Consider the following 21,768-nt stretch of genomic DNA (forward strand, 5'->3'; position numbering starts at 1 on the left):
CTTGCAACAGCAGGCAGTGGCAGCTGAAATTACCCCACTTGGTTCACAAGATTCCTAGTGTTTTCATACAACCATTTCAGTTCCTTATTTTACTGATAACTCACGTGGTGGCTTGTTTAGGAACAATCCTTTCATTAATTATACATCCTACTTGAATATTATCCCTCCGTCTGTCCACAGATATTCCTTTATCTTTTGCTATGCTTTCATGTATTTAACTGCCCTCCTCCTGTGTACTAAAGCCGAGGAAGAAGATTACAGTCACTTCCAACTGTCTTCCCTTATTGCTCAGTTTAAGGCTCTTATCTGTTGTTTCAGCCCCACCCCTTGAAGGCCATTTTCCCAGATATTCCAGTGGAATTCCAGGAAAACCGAACTTTATTGAAAAGGAAAAGTCAAAACATCAGCATTCTAATTTGAAATAAATTGCTGCATGTTAAATACAGTAAATAGCAGCTTTAATTCCTTAGAACAAGTGTTGAAATTACATTCTTCGTTTTTTCAGAAAAGCAACAAAGCTAATATTTAAAACATTATTAGCCTCAAGAGGAGCATAAATAAATAAGAAATGAGTTTCAAGAGGGATAGGTATATTTCTTTCCTTTAAAAAGCATTTCCTTCTATATCTTAAGACAGCAATACAATTTACAATTTACTTTTTTCTAACTAGAAATTGAATAATAATACCATGGTTTGTCTATGTACACTTATGAGACTGCTGAAATATTTATGGAAATAGGAGCATCTTGAATACAACTAAATTAACAAATTTACTTCTTTTGTCAACTTAATTAAAAATATAATGGTGATGTGCCCTTTTCCTGCTATGAGTGGCAGTTTTGAAACAGAAGAGGTATGTGTTATCTTAAAAATAAAGTTAGAGCAATAAGGCAGTCTGTGCCTACCTTATTACAAGAAAATGAGAATTAAGAATGGACAAAAGTATTCAAAGTATTATAAGATTTTTTTTTTTCTGTTAAGGTTCCATGTATGTGAACAATAGCTTTTTGTATTTAACAATAGGTAAGGAATAACAACAGTAAAATCACCCTGCTCTCCGGCTGTTTCTGTATATCGTGTAGAAGTTGTTTTAATCTAATGTGTATTGTTGCATAATACCCTCAGGCACAGTCAAGTAAAAGCTAAAGCTGTACAGAAAAGCCAACATTTTAAATGGGTCTTGTCATTAATGCTTTATTAATTGCCTGAGGCAATGCAAACCCAGAGTTAGGCAAGCTATAACGATATGACACTTTAAGGTCAAATCCAATTCCTGCTGTGTTTTATGGAGTGGGCCAAATATTGAGTTAACAGCAGGAAAGAACAATTTATTGGGCTTTTCTCCATCTCCTGATTATCTGATCTAAATTAGATCAGTTTGGTTGTTTTTCTGTAAAAACAAAACACCTTTTGTCCACTCAACTTCAAAGAATTCTTTGATTGTTTCTATTTGAACAATAATTTTTAGTAACATTTACTTTAGTTAAACATCTACTTTAATTAAACTAAATTTTCCTTAAACTGAATCTGAATATAAAGACATGAAACATAAAATCTTCTTTATCCAACATGAAAAAAAAATATATATATATATAACATGTATATCTTACCTTCACATCTGAGGTATCTCTTTGGCTGTTTCTCCAAGACCTGGCTACTGAAGAGAAGGTTCGATCTGGGTGGTCAAATTTGCCATCATTTGCATTTAGAAAGAATGTTGTAAAGGGCTCCTGTAGTCAATGAAATGAAGACGGATTAAGAAGAGAGCAGAAGGAATCATGCAGCAGGTTTCTAATGAAATCCAAATGACTTTTGCAGATCAAAATACTTCATAAGGGAAGAATTAAAGGAAAATACACCACCTAATCTTTGTATCTATGCATGATTACCTATATTGAATATACTGTACATTTATTGGTGCTAACACAGTTTGCACACACCAATCTTAAGTTCTGACAGGAAAGGTTATTTTTTATATTCACTCGGCCGTAAGACTGATTATTCATCAGTGACAGACCTATGTAGAATAGTTCTAGTTTACTATGGTTGCCTACCTCACTGCAATAATCATAAACACTCCCTGTGTCATTTATATTACCATGCTTTATTTACCCTTATGAGACAGTATGTCAAAATAAAATCTTAAAAAATCTCTTTCTTGGATTTTTCTTTTGTTTTCATTCAATTTAAAAGACCTCAGGAGATTCAATGTTTTCTCATTAGACATAAGGAAGAACTTTTTCTCTCAGAGAGTGGTCAGGCACTGGAATGGCTGCCCAGGGAGGTGGTGGAGTCGCCGTCCCTGGCAGTGTTCAAGAGGCATCTGGATGATGTGCTGCGTGACATGGTTTAGTGCTAGTGGTGGCAATGGTGATGAGGAGATGGTTGGACTAGATGATCTTGTAGGTCGTTTCCAACCTTGTGATTCTATGATTCTATGATTCTCATGTTGGGCAGATTTTGTAAGTTGAACAGAATGTTAAAATTTAACAGTAGCTCAACATGGTGAGCAGCATAAAAGTATTACAATCAATTGAAATATCAAAAGAAAAGAAAATAAGGTTTTGTACATCTATATTTTTCACTGCTTTCTATAAGAAGCTTTATTTAAAATGTAAATGAAAAAGTGTATTATTTACATCCAGAGCTAATAAACTGAAAACAATATAAACAGAGTTGTATTATATTCATTTTGCCTAAAGTTCTATTGCTATTATTATCATTATTGCTACTGTGATTGTTATTATTGTTATTATTGCTATTATTTTAACGTTACATTCACATTAAAATATGTTAACTTTAGAATTGCTTTCATTTTAGCTATGTATTCTCCCCCAAAACTTCTGTACATATTTGCAGTATCACTGCAAATTATGCTATATTTTTCTACCTTATCAATACAAAAAAAAAAGTATATGTTGTTGATGTGAGCACAAACAATTCTGTCTCCTACCAGCCCCTGCCTATCACTATTATTCCTTGCAAGGCGTGTAATTTCTTGTGAATACCACTGCCTGCGGGTCACTACTGGGTTTCTGAAATCAGTGGTTGATGGATTAAAAAAAGCAAAAACCAGAAATATGATGTAATTACAATAAATTATGTAAAAATATTAATCCAAAATTCCATGACAACATTATTTTAAGCATCTGAGACAAATATACAAAAGTAATAAAATTCATAATCAAGGATTAAGCCTTTAATAGTTGTGCACTACAGGGTGCCCTATTATGCTATCCAACTATGACCTGTTGTGACTATCTTTCTGGATTTTTAATCCTTAACAGAAATTCAAAGCTTTCACTAGCTTTATCTCTAACCCCTCAAATAATTTGAAAGTATTTTTTCTTCCTCTGGAAAGTCAAGTGCTTATATCATATAAATACAATTCATAACTCATTCAATATATTCATTTAAATACTGTTACTCTACGATACTGATTACTGTCATCTCATGTAAAGGTTTTGTTGCTGTGAAAGGTATAAAGCTGCACAATGTTTTCATTATAACCCCATCTCTCTCATTGCTAATATTCTGAATAAAATTCACGCCTTGTTTGCTGCCAAAGAGAAATTTATGGGGCACTTGATCACAATGTGCACAAGCTTGAACTGTGGGAACAAGGAATTTTCGACTCACTGGCACTTTTTTCCTTTATCTCCCCTTTAACATCACGAAGTCCCACTAGAATCATTTATGGGAGGAGTAGAGAGGAGGAAAGTTTGTGTCATTCCAAGATATGTCAAACAAAAGTGTCTTTTCAGCCATTAGTGAAAGTAGAAAAAGAGGGTATTTGGAGTTCTGTCATAGTGATGTACACCTTTTATCTCAGATACCTGTGAATGCCTTGCTCAGGTCTACAGAATAGGAGACTTGAGTTCATTTCAAACTATTTACAAGAAGATTTAAAATCTTCCCCATCTTTGATTTGGGCCAAGTCATACCAGACTCACAGAATTTCTTCTAACTTATGCAAGTACTTAGTAGCTGTAACAGAAGCTGAAAACCAACATTCTTCCGCAAAATTCTTGATCTGTTTGCAATCATGCTTTTTAATATCAGTCATTTGATGAAGATGTAAACAATTTATGCCCTATCCCTGGAGGTGTTCAAGGCCAGGTTGGATGGGGCCCTGGGCAGCCTGGTCTAGTATTAAATGGAGAGGTTGGTGGCCCTGCATGTGGCAGGGGGGTTAGAGATTCATGATCCTTGAGGGCCCTTCCAACCCTGGCCATTCTATGATTCTGTGATTCTGTAATTCACGCAAACATAGTTTCTTCAGCAGAAACTACTGAGAACAACAAGTTGCACTGTAACTCTTGTTTATTTCATCTGAAAAACCATAAAAACAGCACTGGTATTCACTTTCCACATGATTCGAGACACAGCTCCTTCTTCTGACTACTTTTCTGTCTACTTTTCAGGCACACATTCATGTCACTACAGTATATGGCATTTTGAAATAGGATGCTTTGTTTTAACTATTTTGCCATCTGCAACTTAAATATTCACTGGTCCAGATGGAAAACAGATGAAAATAAGTAACTCGTGAACCAGGTGGTAACGAAACAGATTCATAAACCATGAGTAGTTCACTTCATTTGTGCAAAATAGGACTATATCAGCAGAACAGTGCATCCCTTTCCAGAGTACCTTCTACTCTGCTTGCTGGAGAAAGCTTGTGGATGATGGCTCAGATTTTCAAAGCAATAAGTAGAACTTTTTGGTTTATTTATTGACTTTCCTGGGTTTATATCTAAAAATGTGAGATGTGTAGAAGAGTTCAGCCATGATTAAACTAGGGAAAAGCAATATTATATAAACTCTGGCACTTTACGTTAGTTTTTATGATATTTATTAACCTGACTGAACAATACAGTAGATTTTCACATTCAGTATCTCTCTCTATAACAAAGTCATTTCATGTTCAATAATCTGCTAATTCACTTAGAAAAAATGCTGATTGCTTTCAACAAATAGGTGAATTTAGAGATAAAGCTATTTTTTGAGATCTGGGTCTCATTTGCAATTATAGCATCAAGCATTCCTAGGCTCAGTTTCTTATAACCTAGACACAGGATTCTTTCATGACATTTCAGAATTCTATCAAGATTACTATACCTCAGTGCACAATGGATATGTAGAAGTTAATGAAGAATTGTAATTTCAGTTCACATGTGTGAATGATTCACAGCTGCAAGAAAAATAGTGCGTGCATGATCTTGGCATTATCTTGATTGGGAGAGCTTCAAAGTCATCCATACAACCCTCAGGTAGGACTGTAACTAACCTGGAGAGGCCTGGTGAGGACGAACATTTACTGTCCTAAAAGCACCTTCATATTTCACTTAGAACTTGTATGTGTTAATCCACTGTCATTTTTTTGAAAATGTAATTAAATTGGTCACTTTAAAAGATGGATGCTTTATGGAAACCCTTAGTACACAGAAGAGCTTGAGAGAAAACTGTACTAAAGTGAAAAGCTTATTAATGGCAAATGGGTGGCAAAGATTGATGATATCAAAATAATAAAACTGGAGAGAACTGAGTCTCTGAGAATAAATCGCATTTTATAAAAGTAGCCTGATAGATTAAATAAAGGACAGAAACAGAGGGAAATATAAGACAGTATGGAGAAGATTTGACTCAGAAATGTGATACTGTAGTGTTTTCAAAAGAATTGACAGGAATCAAATTGCATCTGTCAAAGCCAAGAAACAAAATTCAATCTTTTCTTTTTTTAAGATTTCATGGCAATTACAAAATTCTATATAGATGTACTCCAGAGTGGCTGAAACTACCTTTCTTACTTTAGCTACTGTTTCCTCCAATACAAAGGTCTAGGCATGCACTTTCTTCCCCCTAGTTTAAAATCACTCTACACTGTTCTGCTCCTACCTAGGCTCATTCCTAGTGCAGCTTTTTCATTGTTTTTTTTTGTTTGTTTGCTTGTTTGTTTTCTTCACATTTCTCTTTTTTTTTTCCTTTCCTTTTATTTTTATTCCATTATTTACTCAATGTTCTTCTGTGAGTTCATTTTCCATTTCTCTTTCACTATCATTTTGTTCTTCCTTTCTTACAAAAACTTTTTTACGGTACAGCTTTTTCCTTCAATCATCTCTAATCATCTGAAATACGGAAAGTGGTTTTTCTGTCTGAATCTCTGTACTTCTCATTGCCTTTTCCTGGAGTAGGCAGCAATTTGTTTTTTGTAAATAATTTTTACAGTCTTCATAAACGCGTATCAAAAGATGACTTCAAAATTCACAAGGAAGAAATCCTTATTACGTGCCAGAAATCTCACTTAGCTTTATCTATCAACATCACTGGCATGATAGTCTCCCTTAAGATTTTTTACTTACTACTTTGTTGCCAAAAATCTCTCTCTAAGGATCACTATGACTTTGTAATCTATGATCTTTCACTGTCACTTTACACACTTATTTTCAAATCTTTATTTTGGTTTTCCACTTGCAGTTCTATCAGATCTCAACATGTTTTCTTTTTTCCCTTTCACCGAGCTTTAAAGTTTCCCCAGGCTTGTCTTTCTTTCACTTCTATTGTCTCCTCCCAGTAGGGATTGCTTGTTCTAATCATTTGTGTTTTAATAGTCCTCAAATGGATATCTAGGTTTGCTATTATTTAAATTCTCCCTAAGTTGTTCTCTACCATGCCACCAGTACTCTCTGCCCTGGAAAACACTACTTTTCCTTTTGACTTCTACTTTCTCTTCTTCAAATACTCTGTTAGTTTTAACAAACATAATTTCTCAGATGCATATTGCGAGGTCAACAAGGTAGAGACCTTGTTCTCTCACTCTTTTTGTACAGGAAAGAAAGAGGGTGAGAACACCTATGGCACTATATAAACAACAGAAATAAAAATGACACAGCATTAACCTAATACAGGAAATGAATATTCCTTGGTGTGCTGTACATTCAACTAGCAAGCAGACTTTCAGACCTAGGAATTTGCTGACTAGAAAAAGAAGATCTTTAGTTGAATAGTAGCCAAAATTAATAGATAAACATGCAATTAAAACCACTCTTTTAAATAAACTTTAACTGAACAAGGAAGCACATAAAATGTATTCACAGTACATGAATAATTTAGCAACATAAAAAGGAGTCCAGAGATCACCCTTTAGAGGAGTGTAATCAACACTTTATTTCCCAAGGGTTTAAGGAGTATGTCCTGAACTCACAGACACATGAATTCTTCCCTTCTGAGCAGAAGAACAGGGCATGTCTACAGAACCTGAGATGAGTGATAACACAGATCTCTACCTCTGTGCAGCTGTTTTGTCTGGTTGTGTGTGAAATATGCTTACAATGCATCTTATATGACAGATTTTTATTGTCAGAGTGTAGTTTAAGTTCAGTAATTGCACAGTGACTCAGTTCTTCATGAATTCAGGTTTCTTGACAAAACCTTAAGTCTTTCATCAACAATCCATTTTATGTAATTCGTCCTGTTAACGCATAAACCAAATAGAGATTCATTCTATCTTCGCAGTTTGGCCCCTTTCTCTAGGTCTGATTTTAAGAAAAGGATATAAGGATGAGGGATGAGTTTTCTAGGACTGAAAGAACAGTTTGAAGCTGGAGCCTATATTTTTACATTTCAGAACATTTTAAGTTATTAATCTACCAAGAAGTACAGACCATTTGCATAAATATTTCTCTATATTATTTTAATATAGAACTGGTTCTATAATTCCCCTCTCTTTACTTTCCCCTTTTCTTTAATATTGTGTATACCTATCTGTAGGTGAAAGTAACAAATGAACATGTGAGTAATATCAGTTTTCTGTATTATTAGGGTCCTTTCAGATGGATTTAGTTTTAGATGGATTTTTTTCTTCACATGGTTTACCTGACTTTATACCACCAAAATCAAATATATTTCACAGTGCCTGGGTAACAAAAACCTGTACTGATGAGTACACATAGTATGCACAGATAATTTGTGAGACTTTTAAATTAGTGAAGAGCACTGAGATTTTGATACAGAGGTAACTGATAGAGGAGATGCTGTTAGTAAATTATTAATAAAAATCAGGATCTAGAAATACTTACAATACGAACAAGCCAAGCCAGCGTAGAAGTAGATGTAGAATAGTGGGTGTTGTAATGGTAAGGTGGAGTCTGATCATCTTCCCATGTCTCATAACGTTCCGCATAGAACACTGCTCTCTTTGGGTTCAAAGCACCAATAGGCTGCAAAAGGATAAGAGGGCAAACATCAGCTGAAGGACAGCATGCCCGACATGTCATGGGTTAATTCTATGTTAAGATTTGCTACCTATGAGATTCTGCAACCAAACTCATTCCATGCTGTAGTAATTCTTTCAGATTGCTGTAATTTTAGAATTGTATTTCAAAGGTTTTGTGTACTAAAAGCGTTAAGACTTTCCTTATTTTAATTGACAAATGTAAGTGTTCAGTGCCTGCAAACTTTCAAAAAGTTGTTTCCCAATTAATTCAATAACATTGTTCTGGAAATAGACTTCTAAAACTGCATTTAAAATGCATTGAGGCCAAACTAATATTTCTGTTGCTGTCATTCACCATAATCACACAGCTAATGAAAACTGACTTTTGCTCACACAGGATACTTTGTAATGCTCAGTTCATGATGAAAAGATTTCATGCAGACCTGCTGATGGTGTCTGGTGATCCTAAGCAGAAATACTTCAAATCCATGCATAGCCCTGCAAGACTGGATTTACTTTCTGACTGAACAAAGCAAGGTTTTACTAAAAGAAATGAACAAGCTTTTTCTTGAAAAATGCTCAAAAGCTTGGAAATTATTCACCGAGTCTAAGTCCATTCTACTTATACATAACAGACAGTCTGCACAAATTGGGGAAAAAAAAGGAAATGTAACACAGTAATAGGAACTGATGAATTTGATGCATATATTCAGGTGATGCATTCTTTTCTATAATTTTTTTATGTACTTTATCTCAATTTATTGTAGAATCTATTTATTACTGCATGATAGAAAGGCACTGGGATAAAGGAAATACAACATTTACTAAATAAAATATTGAAATAAATGCAAAGTGATCTTAAATCAGTTCATACAGATGAGATATTAGTAGTGTACTGTCTAATACCTATATACAAAGAACCTTCATATATTAGATTTTCTAATAAAATTAATCAATCATACAGAGTTTAATACTTAGAGGAGAACACATTTCCAAGCTAAAGAACTTATTACAATTTTTAATAATTACTTGTTTTGAATTTCTCAAGTATTCAGTTAAAATTTCTATTATCAATTCATGTTATTAAGGGAATTCAACCTGAAAATAAACTTTTTGATCTTTTTCAAAATGCTAACAATTATTCTTGCATTTCACTCCAGAGCAGTTTTTCTGAGTTAAAATCTACAAAAAGAATTATGAGTACAAGGTCAAATCATTGTGTTTCACTGCACTATGTATGTAACTGAACGCTTCTAAGTCTGCAGATATTTTATTCCTATTATTGCTGTGTTTTTTGAGATGGTTGTTAAATAGACTGACAGAGAACTTAATGTTTTCCAATTTTAAATACCACAGCTTGTTTTTAAATAGTGCTTGATGAAAAGTTACATTTAAATGCACAATGATTTTGTTATTTTTCACATGAAACATTCTTGAGGCTTAATACTTTGCTGTGTCATGGAGATGTTAATAGCTTTCTCATACGTGTAAAATGTACAAGTAATCCCTAAGGATCAGTGTTATCTGATGCAGATTGCACTGCAAGACCTCACAAAACATTCTTGAAAGAGAAATATGAGCAATTCCCTAACACTTTCCAGGCTTGCTTCTGAACTACTGGAAAAAGAATAAAATAAATATTGGTGTTTTTGTTAATTTGATTACACATCCTGCTACTTTCAGGAAACATAGCAGCATTACTGCAGCACATAGGTTGCCAATACATTAAAATCACTGTCCAATGACTTTCTTGAAAGAGTAACTTATTAAAAGACATTCTTTTCCTATTGGGCTGACAAACTGTGCAGATATATGTGCACTTCACTAAATTACTTGGGGGTTCTGGGTTGGTCTGTGGACTGGATGGTATCTGGCAATACCACCCTGAGGACACTCTACATCCATGCCTCCACCAGAACAAATTCCAGTCCCAGCTGAACATTTCCACAGCTAAGGCAGTAATTCACACCAGACTCTGTTTACAGCAAATGTTCACCCCCCCTGAGAAGGATATACAAAATGGCAGATGAATCTGTGAGATTGCACTTGGTAATGGAAAAACTCCCTGAGAATATTTCTTTCCTCCGCTGTGAAGGTGTATCTTGCCCTGTGCTACAATGAATTCTGATGCTACGAACAAGAGAGGCACAACCTGTCATAATGTTATTGTGCATACGTACTTGAAGGCACTATAAGGAAGGGATATGGTGATCATGGCAAGGTTGAAATTCAAAACTCCATGTACTTCAATATATATTTGAAAATGATCAGATGTCTATCATCAAATCAACTATGTGGGATTTTTTTTTACTATAAAATTTTTACAGTAGTTAGAAGAGTTGTGAAACAAAACTGATGCTCCAAATCAATTATAAAATGTTTTATTTTGTATATTACCAAAATAATTCCTTTAATGGCAGCTTAGCCTTTGAGTTTAAGTAACTTATTTTTATATGTGCATATATATATATATATGCAGCTATATATGGAAAAGGTATTTTCTCTCAAGACCTTGACAATTCTTTCTTAAAGACACATAATGTAAATAAATCATCATGTTTTCAAGGTTCTTGAGAGAGAAGTGTTATTTCAATTTAGAAGATAAAAGATAGGTTACAAGATTGTGCATTCCCACCTTATGTAAAATATGCCTGCGCAAGTAGCTAAAATAATCTACTTTCAGAAGACATATGTTCAATTTATTAAATGATAAACCTAAAAAGCTGTATTCTGAAGATTACCTTCATCCTCATAAAAATTCTTTTCAGAGTCAGAATCCATTTTTCTTTCAATTACTTTAGGATTCATTTGAGGGAAAATGCAGAAATGTACAAAATATCTGTTGAATAAAGTGGACTGTTTAGGTGAAATATCATGAGAGTCATCCAGCTTCTCTCACAGATGGAAATTTTCTTGCTAAAACCTTTCTGAAGGATGTTATGTGGGAATTACCCTTTCCTAGGAGAGAGAGAGGGGAGAGGAGAGGGAAAGGGAAGGGAGAAAGGGAAGGGAGAAAGGGAAGGGAGAAAGGGAAAGGGAAAGGGAAAGGGAAAGGGAAGGGGAAGGGGAAGGGGAAGGGGAAGGGGAAGGGGAAGGGGAAGGGGAAGGGGAAGGGGAAGGGGAAAGGGAAGGGAAGGGAAGGGAAGGGAAGGGAAGGGAAGGGAAGGGAAGGGAAGGGAAGGGAAGGGAAGGGAAGGGAAGGGAAGGGAAGGGAAGGGAAGGGAAGGGAAGGGAAGGGAAGGGAAGGGAAGGGAAGGGAAGGGAAGGGAAGGGAAGGGAAGGGAAGGGAAGGGAAGGGAAGGGAAGGGAAGGGAAGGGAAGGGAAGGGAAGGGAAGGGAAGGGAAGGGAAGGGAAGGGAAGGGAAGGGAAGGGAAGGGGAAGGGAAGGGAAGGGAAGGGAAGGGAAGGGAAGGGAAGGGAAGGGAAGGGAAGGGAAGGGAAGGGAAGGGAAGGGAAGGGAAGGGAAGGGAAGGGAAGGGAAGGGAAGGGAAGGGAAGGGAAGGGAAGGGAAGGGAAGGGAAGGGAAGGGAAGGGAAGGGAAGGGAAGGGAAGGGAAGGGAAGGGAAGGGAAGGGAAGGGAAGGGAAGGGAAGGGAAGGGAAGGGAAGGGAAAGATGGAGATTTTTGTCTCGCTAGGAAGTCCCACCCTGACTTCTCTGGAGATAATGTATTGGATGTAGAATTGATCTGTATGGTCTGAGACTGGGATTCAGGATATATGGGTTAATTTTGCCATTCCACAAACATTTTTATTTCTCCTGATGTAGGAAATCATACACACTGAAAATGCACTAAAAGTGATCATATCTCTCTTTTATTTTATTCTGTAATTAAACATCTTGCTGCTTAACCACAATTTGTGTACATCAAATGAATGTACACCTTCTGCAAGAAGGAACTTCAGTAAATAAAATAGCAAGCACAGAGCAAATTGAAAGAAGCCTACCACCAGTTTCCTTAGTTGTTTTTCATCCTTCAGCAAAGAATAAACTAATTTTACTCTGATAAGGCATATGCACTGCTAGATGGTAACTTCTACATAAGGGTAGTCATTCACATTTCCTTATTGTGTGAATGAGACATTTCTGTTTTTATTCTTAGAAAGGATATATGTATGGAATTTTTCATAGCTTTTCAGTGCCATTCTCAATCCAGAAAGTCAACTAACACAGTTTTAATTTGATACTATAGCTATAAAATGCTAGTAAATTCTATATATGGAATGATCCCTCCATCTTTATATAATCATTGAGGTGCCTTTACTGTGCAAACTAGTTAAAATGACATGCACAAAAAAATATAAAGACAAAGGTTGATCCAAATACCGACTTTCAGTCCAGTACTTTAATGATAAGACTGGTATGGATATTAAATTGGAGTGAGACAAATTGTTCTGAACCTTAAATAAAAAATTATTTCTCTAAAGTCTTACAAAATGTTTTACCAAACACATCATTTACTTTTTTTTTAATTATTAAAAAAAATAAATAAATCATGTTCATGGGCTTATACCAGATAATATAGCTTCTCCTAAAAAGCTTTTATAACACACTCTTTTTTACAACCAAGCAAAACATCTCCCTCTACTTCAATATCTATTTGGTCGCTTCACTTCTGATTTACCAAAGGTTGCTGTTTATTTCATGCTTCTCTTCCCATTTAAATAAAAATATTTAACATTAAAAACACACTTCTATTCATGTCATTCTTTTTTTTATCTAGCTAATCTCTTCAGAGATCTGGCCTTTGAACCCGTGTATTGTCAATACATCCAGTGTTTATATCCACTGGACATGTTATGCTAGCTCATGTAATATTTACTGTTTTGCCAGCTATCTTCATAGAACTACATTCTCTCATGAGAGCAGAACTGAATGCAGCATCCTATTTATCCAGCCACTGAAATATGCTGCTTATCTTGACTCTAATTCATGCAGCAGCTACCTTATCTGTTTATCTCTTTTTCTCATGCACTGCACAAAATTGTAACTGGGTACAAAAGGAATTTTGAGTTTGGATTTATTTGGTTTTAGCTGAATACAGAGAGCTTTTTCTGACTGTTTGCTTTCTTTATTAAATGACAACAATAAACATCAACCTTTAAGTAGGGCATCTCAGCAGGGTACTTTAAAGTTTATAATAAATTTGAGTTTTATCCAAATTTAAAAACAGCTTTTCTTTGGCAGTCTCAAAACTATCAACTGACATAAGACTTCTGGTATTTTCAAAGTATGAGAATTTCATCTGGTAAATTAACTTTCTATTTAAGAAAAGGAATGTGTAGTTGTGTGGCTTAACCCAAATGAGAAACAAAATATTTTTTGTTTTGGTGGTTGAGTTGCATACGGTAAAGAGGGAAGTTTTAATTACAGAAACTGATTTAATTTTTCCAGTGAGAGTGGCTCTTGATATCCGTGAACTCCATTTCATAGCATACACATTTTAGGAAGTATTAAGTGTGGTTTGCCTTGAAATATTCACACCTCGACGCGTTCATTTGCATTATTACATTTAGAAGCCTTGGGGCTTTATCACTTCCTTTTCTTGAAATGGCACAGTAATAAGAAAAAGTGGTTATGCTTATCACCACCCGTCAGTCAAACACCTTCTATATTAACAAAATAAAAATTTTCCACTCAATGAATGGGCGTGTGACATCTCGTACACGTCAATACTAGTATTACTTTGCCTGGTGAAGAAATCATTTTATTTAACCGGATGTATGACTAGAAGTAAATGAGGAGAAATTCCCATTTACAGTTTAATGAGCAGGGACAATGCAGCACGTCAAACTCATGCATTCAGTGTAATTTAGGAGTAAAAGTCATACAATTTTGCACAAACAATGTCACATCGTAAGTACTTTGCATGAAAACCATAAGCAAAAAAATTCAAGATACAGTAGGGGCTGCAAATACATTTTGTGTATGAAAGTTTACTACTACAGGTATTTTTCCAAAGGATATCTTAGTAAAGAAGAAAATAAGCAGATCACAGGGTTGTTTGATTGTAAAAAGATAATCTATGTATCTATAACAGCCTCTTTCACTACCTTTTCATTCTGTCAAACAATAAATATAACCTTTAACCTTGTATATGTAATGAATAAAACTTGAGCCTATGCTGTCTAATCAAATGAAAAGTCCAATATATCCTACAGCTACGTCACCTTCAATGACCGTGTGCCCTATTTTTTAAATCTCAAATTTTATGTAAAAAAAAGAGAAAAAAGAAAAAAAAACGAAAAAATCTCTTGATAAGGGAATTTCCACACACTTCAAAGAAAAAGGGTATTAGCATTTTTAGACTAATGTTTAAATATACTTAAATATAATTGCTCTGAGAGGACAAAAAACATTCAAATGCAAAGGTGCCTCAGTAAGGAGTGCTACATAAAGCCAGAATAAAATGTAATAGAAGGAATGGACAAGTTATATGCTCAAGACTGCTTTGCTGAAACGTAAATATTTCAATATGAGTAAATGCAAAAGGCATATGTTTTATTCTGTCACTGACATCATAGGCAAACTGAACACATCTAATTTCATTTCCACAAAACATATGAACTACATTTATAGTTTTTATTCACTTAGAATCTGTGAAAATGCAAAGGCAGTGCGTAATATTTTGTACAGAAAGACTAGTAATCAGAGGTTAAAATATCTCAAAAGACTTATATCCCATTATCACAAATGGCACTGGAACCTTGTGTGACAATGGACAAATGAATAATTTTAAAATGTTAGATTTTATATCTATAGTTAACTATGAAAGATATTTTAAACCAACAAAACAAAACATGACAGGATGGCATCACTTTTAATTTCACTGCTCTGGAGGGCTTTTGCCATGCATGTAGTAGTGCTGGAATTCTTCTAGCTTCAAAAGATTGTTTGAGGCATATTAATTGCTGAATATTAAGGACAGAGGCTTTTTGAAACCCAAGAAGGGCAAACGTGTGGGAAGACAGAAGGTCAGGAACTGACAAAGGAGATTTTCTCCATCAGCAGCTTAGCTGGAGGTTTTGAGCTGCCATCAGATCTGCAAGAAAGCACTGCAGGGTAAAATGTGACACACGGAACTAGGTCCTGTGGAAAATACACTGTGTGTACCTGCTCCAGAGGTCTGACTGAAGCCTAGTGGCACACTTAGTTTCAATAACGTGAATAATAAATCGTTGGCTCCAGTTTTTAAGCACTAGGCTGCTCAGGCTTCACCTCCCAACTGAGGAAAGAAGGGGCTTACTTATAGATATTGGACAAGAATGGAAATTAAAACAGAATTGCAAAGGAAATACTTCAAGTTGGATCTGATTTTTAAGATTTCTACTGATAAAGCATGAATTGAAACAGGGTGCAAGTAACGCGTAACAGCTGAAGTGCACAGAAGTACTGCATTTCATACTAACTGGACACTGCCTTTTACAGAAAGTCATTAATCTATATTTCCTTTTAAAATCATTGTGAAATAAAACCTAAGGAACTGCTATCAGATGTTATTGTAATAAACACTGGAAAAAAATGGCAATTACACCCCTTTCATCCTGAGGGCTCCCAAAACACTTTACAGATTGCACATGTGCTTTCTCAGACATCCATGGAATAAATGCAGCCCAGACCTTGCCTGAAAGGGGAGACCACTCTGCTTAACCACTTCCATGTAGATTTGTTCAAAGTTGCCAAAACCAGGCTTTTCCAGAAGAAACCACCAGTAGCTTTCTAATAAGAGGATGCAGTTACCAAACTGTGTAAGAAAAGTTCCTCAAGCAAAATACTGCTGCACACATTGCACAGATTCTGAAAGAAACTAATAAATGGGGATTTGATTTCACATTTCCTTTTAAAGGAGAGCATTACCAGGATTGTGATGATACTTAATAAACTGTACATGCACTAATTCCATAATGAGTCTTTACTAACTCATGAGGAAAACATATCTACTCAGCTATCACCATGCTTCCTGTTGCAATTATATACTTTAATAGGCTGCCATAAAAATTTGGATTCAACCAAAACTGAGCAGCTAATGAAGGACTCACGAGACACAGTCTAATCTTGTTGCACTTCACCACACACACTGCTATTCATACTAGAAAGAAGTGAATTAAAAGGATTTTGAAAAGTGTAAGGGTCTTAATGAAAGGTTTATCATGATTAATAACTCTTAAACAGAAATATTTTTATACATGCTAGCAAATGAGCCCATGCAAGATTCTTGCTGATCTCTACTCATGTTTGTAGATTTCCTTTTATTGTTCCTGGTATGCATTACAATGGCATTTTATAAGTGAAAAACACATTTGTGAAGCATACCTATAATACTGTGAAACGTCTGAAGTTCTTACAACACAAGCAGTGTCTCAACCAACTTGTCTACATTTGAGGCATATTGCTAATGTAGTTTGATTTCTATTTCTTAAAATATAAAAATAAAAATAACAAAGCAAACTTATTTACTTACCCAAGAGGAAAGGGAGAGGGAACTTAATATGCCTCCTCTTGTTATTTTGCAATAAAGTGCTACTCAACTTACAGTGGAAATCTCAAAAAAGCAGGCTTTAAGGAACAGTTACAAAACACATCTATAGGCACTATAAGTACAACAGGGATGCAAGTCTATGGGATACGCAGGGTAGGAGCTATCTGCCCAGGATTTTTGCAGGAAAAGGAGGAAAGAAAAGCAGACTTAAATGCAGGAACACCAAAAACTCTCATCCCTAACAGAAGCAGATAACATAGGGACTGCCGCATAAACCCTTGAGGTCATCTTTCTCTCTCTAGCCTCATTCCTAAAGACAGCAAGTGACAGCTTTCTGCAGTTCTGCAGTTCTGAGCTCATGCACTCTCAAAGTGCATGAGCAACTTCTGTCTCCTGGCTGAAGAACCACAGATACAAGAAATCTAGGATGCAAGAAAGTTGTCATGCCTATACAACAGATACCTCATGTTGGGGATGTTGCGAAGCCTTTCCCCATGAAAAGGTACAGGCACTGCCTTGGCTGATATGAACCAGGAAATACTCTACCCAAAACTCAGATCCAAACCATTTCTTATCCTTCTTCCAGAAGAACATAAGTAGATCCCCCCCTAGGTGATTCTGCCATACATGGTTAGGACACACATTCTCATCAGCCAGGTGGCACAAGTTGGGTAGCAGATGTGAATATATAAACCACAGTGTGGTGATATTAGGAAAATACATAATAAGAATTGTATTATTATAAGGAACTAACTGTCCAAATTTGGTTGGAGGATAAAAAAAACCTCCACAAATAATAATAGGAACCAGATAGTCCATATTCTAAAACACATAAGTACTTCTTAATGAATAATTATTTAACAAGTGCTGCTACTACAGTCTAGTCCCTGCAACAATGTGAAAAATTAGTTCAAAGTTTTTATTTCCACTGGATCAGTTTTCATGAAGTGAGGGAGGTAATTAGTGGGATCAAGTGGCCTGATGCACCCAGGAACTGGAAGTCAAAAGGCACAGAGGAGTTATAGGTTTGGAACTGGATCAGTCAGGGTCATGTAAATATTATAATGTAGAGACTCAATATAAAATGATTCTAAAATACAACTCTAATTCATACTTTTTTGACTTTATACAAAGACCTACTTATTAAACAGAATATAAATAATAAAACAACATTTCTTGCTAAAAAGGATGGCTAAGTGCCTTTAGCGGAGTTGAATCATACCTTTGAAAGATCCCTGAAGTTGCCTGGAAGGGTCAGGTCTAACTCTTCAGATTCATAGTTTGTTAAGACCCACGGAAATACAGGGTATTGGTTCAAATCATTGTACGTTCGTCCTATTAAGAAAGAAAACATTATAATTAGGAAACAGTATCAGTTGAAAAGCAATCCAGTAGTTGCATTCGTTGCATTGCTTGTTCCTGATTCATCCCACTTGATAGAAACAGGTATAAATTTACCAGACAAAAGTAGTTGTTTAGATGCTCTTGAATCAAAAGTCAACACAGATATCAGCATAACGTAAAGAGAACAGTATATTTCAAAATCAATTAAAAAACCATATGCCAATAAGTACCTTATTTTTTATTTCCATGAAGCTGTTTTTACAGTACAAGTGATAAAATCTAAAACTAATATTAGAGTATCATTTTTCAATCAACTGTATGCAATATGATTGGTTGGTAAAGATTGAGAGTCCGACAACAAGAGGCTGTATTTGAGGCTTGCAAATCTGGATCTGTCCTGAAGTATATTATTCTATTATTCCCCACAGTGCTTTTCTGCTAAAGAATGGATGAGAACTCACTGAACTGAAGGTTCAGAACTGCAGAACTGAAGGTGGAAAAAATACATGTTTATTTTAACTCTATTTCCTAATCAGTTTGAAACACAAAAAACATTTTACCATTTTTAAAAATGGAGCTGACTGCCCCAGGCCATTTTCTCCAAACATAATGGAAGAAACATTACTGAGATCCCAGAAGCCCAAATATGCAAAAGTCATCTCTAGATAGTTTCAAAAAAAACAACTGAAAAGAACTGAAACTTATGAGTTCATCACCAGGAAAAGTGTGTTTGGAAGAGGTTGTTACTCCTGTGCCAACTACTATTTAGTAGTATCTAATATTTCACTGATAAGACAAACGAAGCTGCTCACTACCATCCACCATATTGATTTACTAGAAATCACACAATGTGCAACATGAGTATTAAAAACCAAAATCAAGTAATAAATACATGTGTGCGCATTTATATAATATAATTAGCAGACTGAAATAACCCAGGTTAACAATTCCCAGTCCTGCAGCAGATTTACAGCCCTGTCTCACTAACTGCTTCCTTCCAGATTCTGGACAGATTCCTAGGGTAAAAAACCTGGCACAGGAAAACACAGACTTCCTTGTTCAGAGTAGCATTTGCAATTCTACACAAAAATCAGCTCTGCGTTAATGAAATATGAAACTTATACTGCTCTACAAACACCTTATTTTTTCAATAGGAGTTGATGAACATGAAGTCTGTTTCTATTTTGTATATAGTCTTGCTGGAAAAGGAAAAGGTGTTCAATGTTAACAATTTTGCATTGTTGTTTGTGTTTTGAAAACATTCGTGTCCACAGGAATATAAAAAAAGTAATTTAAGTGGAAATACAACTTCATTTAAAAAAGCAATCTCAGCACTATGTACAACATGCAAATGAACATGGATGGGAACAAAGATATTTCTATAATATTAACAGTGAATATAAAACCATTTTTGGACTAAATTAATTGTTATTATCAATTAAATCAGGAAATAAAGCATAATTTACCTGTGTGAAGGAAGAAAAGGAAAGGTAGTATCTGGTAGAACACTAATCTTTAGCTTGTTTATTTTCTCATAAATCTTTAAGTAAGCTAAGTCTGTCTCCCTTTCTGTGTCTTTCAAATCAGAGTATTATTTTCAGCTTTAGCAAGGGATTAATGACATGCAATTTATACAGTTTCTTGACATCGTCACAAGGTTCTATAAAATATGGCCTCTATACAAGTATATCCTTGCACAACAAATGTTTTTCTCTCCATCAGAATCCCCAGTTAAGTTAACAGAAGAGTTTCCAAAAAGAAAATAAGAACAAGAACAATGTTTGGGATGTAAGGAAATAATTTTAACTACTGTATACTTTTATCTCACTTAGAATTCAGTGACACATTTACCTTGCACATTTACAAATAAAGTTTATGTTTATTTAGACTGCAGACTCAAAAGAAATTTGAGATTGAGGAAAAGATGGAGGTGAGCATAGTCTAATAAAAGCATAAGCAAAAAAAATGATGATTCTTCAGAATCAAAAGCTTTTGTGGTAACAAAAACAGATCTTGAAAATGCTTTGCAAAAACATCTGAGAACATTCTTTTGCAAAATTCTTGAAAGAAAATTTAGGATTATTCAAAGTCACTAATTTATATACAGATATTTTCTATATTGAGATCTCTTTTACTTTCAATATTTATTTCATTCACTTCATTTCAATTTAAATAAATTCCATCAATGAGATTTTGGCTTTCTATTCCAGTTTTACATGGGAAAATCACAGATAAGTGCATAGTGCAAGAAAAAAACAATCCCAACTCTAGCTGCCATACGTGAGTTCTCCTTTGCTGTGTGATTCTGACAGGATACTCAAAGTATGGTCACATGAGAAAATGATCCTGTGGAATTAGCTCCATGTTAGCAGCAACTTGTGTGCTTTTAAAAAAAATTCCGTACTGAGAAATAATTTGAAGAAGATAATCTTGCAGTTTGGACAGGATTAGCTACATACTGCATAGAACTTTTGACTCTGGGTTTGAGAATATCACCATAGTCTAAATAAAATAAGTCAAATTTACTTCCCACCTCCTTCAGAATTTATAAATCATATGAAGAGATTAGCTACTAAGAAAAAACATGAAGTTGTTTAGTAAAAAAGTTTGTTTTCCTTCAGCAATTTTCTTTTTAATTACAACAAATGAAAGCGATTCAGGAAGATGGGCCCTAGTCTAAATTGCAAAAGGAGACAGAATGCACATGACAAGGTAGGACCACACATCTATGCTTATCAGAGTGGAAGACAGTGATCTAGGGCTGTAATGGAATTACAAATCCCTAATTCTAAACATGCATAAATATTAGTGGTTTAACTTTCTTAGGAATGTTTTCTTGATCATTTCTGACTTTTTAACGGTCATTTTCAGAGCAAAAAGTCAGCAGATTAATATATTCAGCCATCTCTTTAATTCAATGATTCCAGCAAAAATCTTTTATTTTTTTTTTTCCCTTTAGATAAATAAACATAAAACGTAAACCTGTACTACTATTGGTAGTCACTATACCTTTTTAGAAGCTTCAGATTTCTTACCAAGTAGGCTTACAGAGATTAATATTAAAGGCTGAATATTAAATATTGCAAGCCTCTGACACTAATCTACTTGAACAATAAAACTGAGGCATAGTAAATGAGTTCTCAGAATAACTGGATATGTTTCTTCATTAAAAAAACTTTTTAATTAAACCATCCAATTTAACGTTTTTATATGGCACTTTAGTTTTGAAGGTAAAGTGAGCTAGAGACAGCTGACAAAGAAATTATAACTGCAATTCCTTGGTGAAAATGTTAATGACAGCAAAATATTGTTTAATTAGATGATTGCAGCATCTGGATTAACACTCTTTAAGAGCGATGTTCCTGTGCTTGTCTGCTTCTTCACACTTTACAGACATTTTGTCATCTCTAGGTCATTAGGAAAGAATTTTTAATGATTTTTCTAGAAGCAAGTAGTTCGAGTTACATCTAATTAGATGACAATAATAAGCCCAACACATGCAGTAGCTAAATATATACATAATTAACCAGTGAGGGCTTGTACATCACAGAGTAAAAAAGTGGAAAATGCTAAACAGGCAAAGAAAAAAAGAAAAAGGAGGGAGAAGAAGTTCATCTGAATTTATTACCTGACTGAAGATGTCATATTTTTCCACCACATTTTAAAAAATAATCCTTTTCCACTACAAGAAATGACTTACGAAAATTAAGGGTATAATTATTCTCCAGTTCT

At 34.8% G+C, this 21,768-nt stretch overlaps 1 protein-coding gene across 10 annotated transcripts in view; it reads right to left on the reverse strand.

The window, feature by feature from the left end:
• Positions 1-21,768, reverse strand: part of NBEA (neurobeachin) — a 458,626-nt gene that overhangs the window by 68,006 nt on the left and 368,852 nt on the right. For all 10 annotated transcript variants that reach the window (XM_048948371.1, XM_048948342.1, XM_048948328.1 and 7 more), the window contains 3 exons: positions 17,915-18,027; positions 8,079-8,219; positions 1,611-1,730 (listed from right to left, as the gene is read on the reverse strand). In XM_048948371.1, the coding sequence (XP_048804328.1) occupies positions 1,611-1,730; positions 8,079-8,219; positions 17,915-18,027 (374 nt within the window). The remainder of the gene's footprint in view (positions 1-1,610; positions 1,731-8,078; positions 8,220-17,914; positions 18,028-21,768) is intronic.

The sequence above is a fragment of the Lagopus muta genome, chromosome 1, assembly GCF_023343835.1.
Source record: "Lagopus muta isolate bLagMut1 chromosome 1, bLagMut1 primary, whole genome shotgun sequence".
Taxonomy (NCBI): Eukaryota; Metazoa; Chordata; class Aves; order Galliformes; family Phasianidae; genus Lagopus; species Lagopus muta.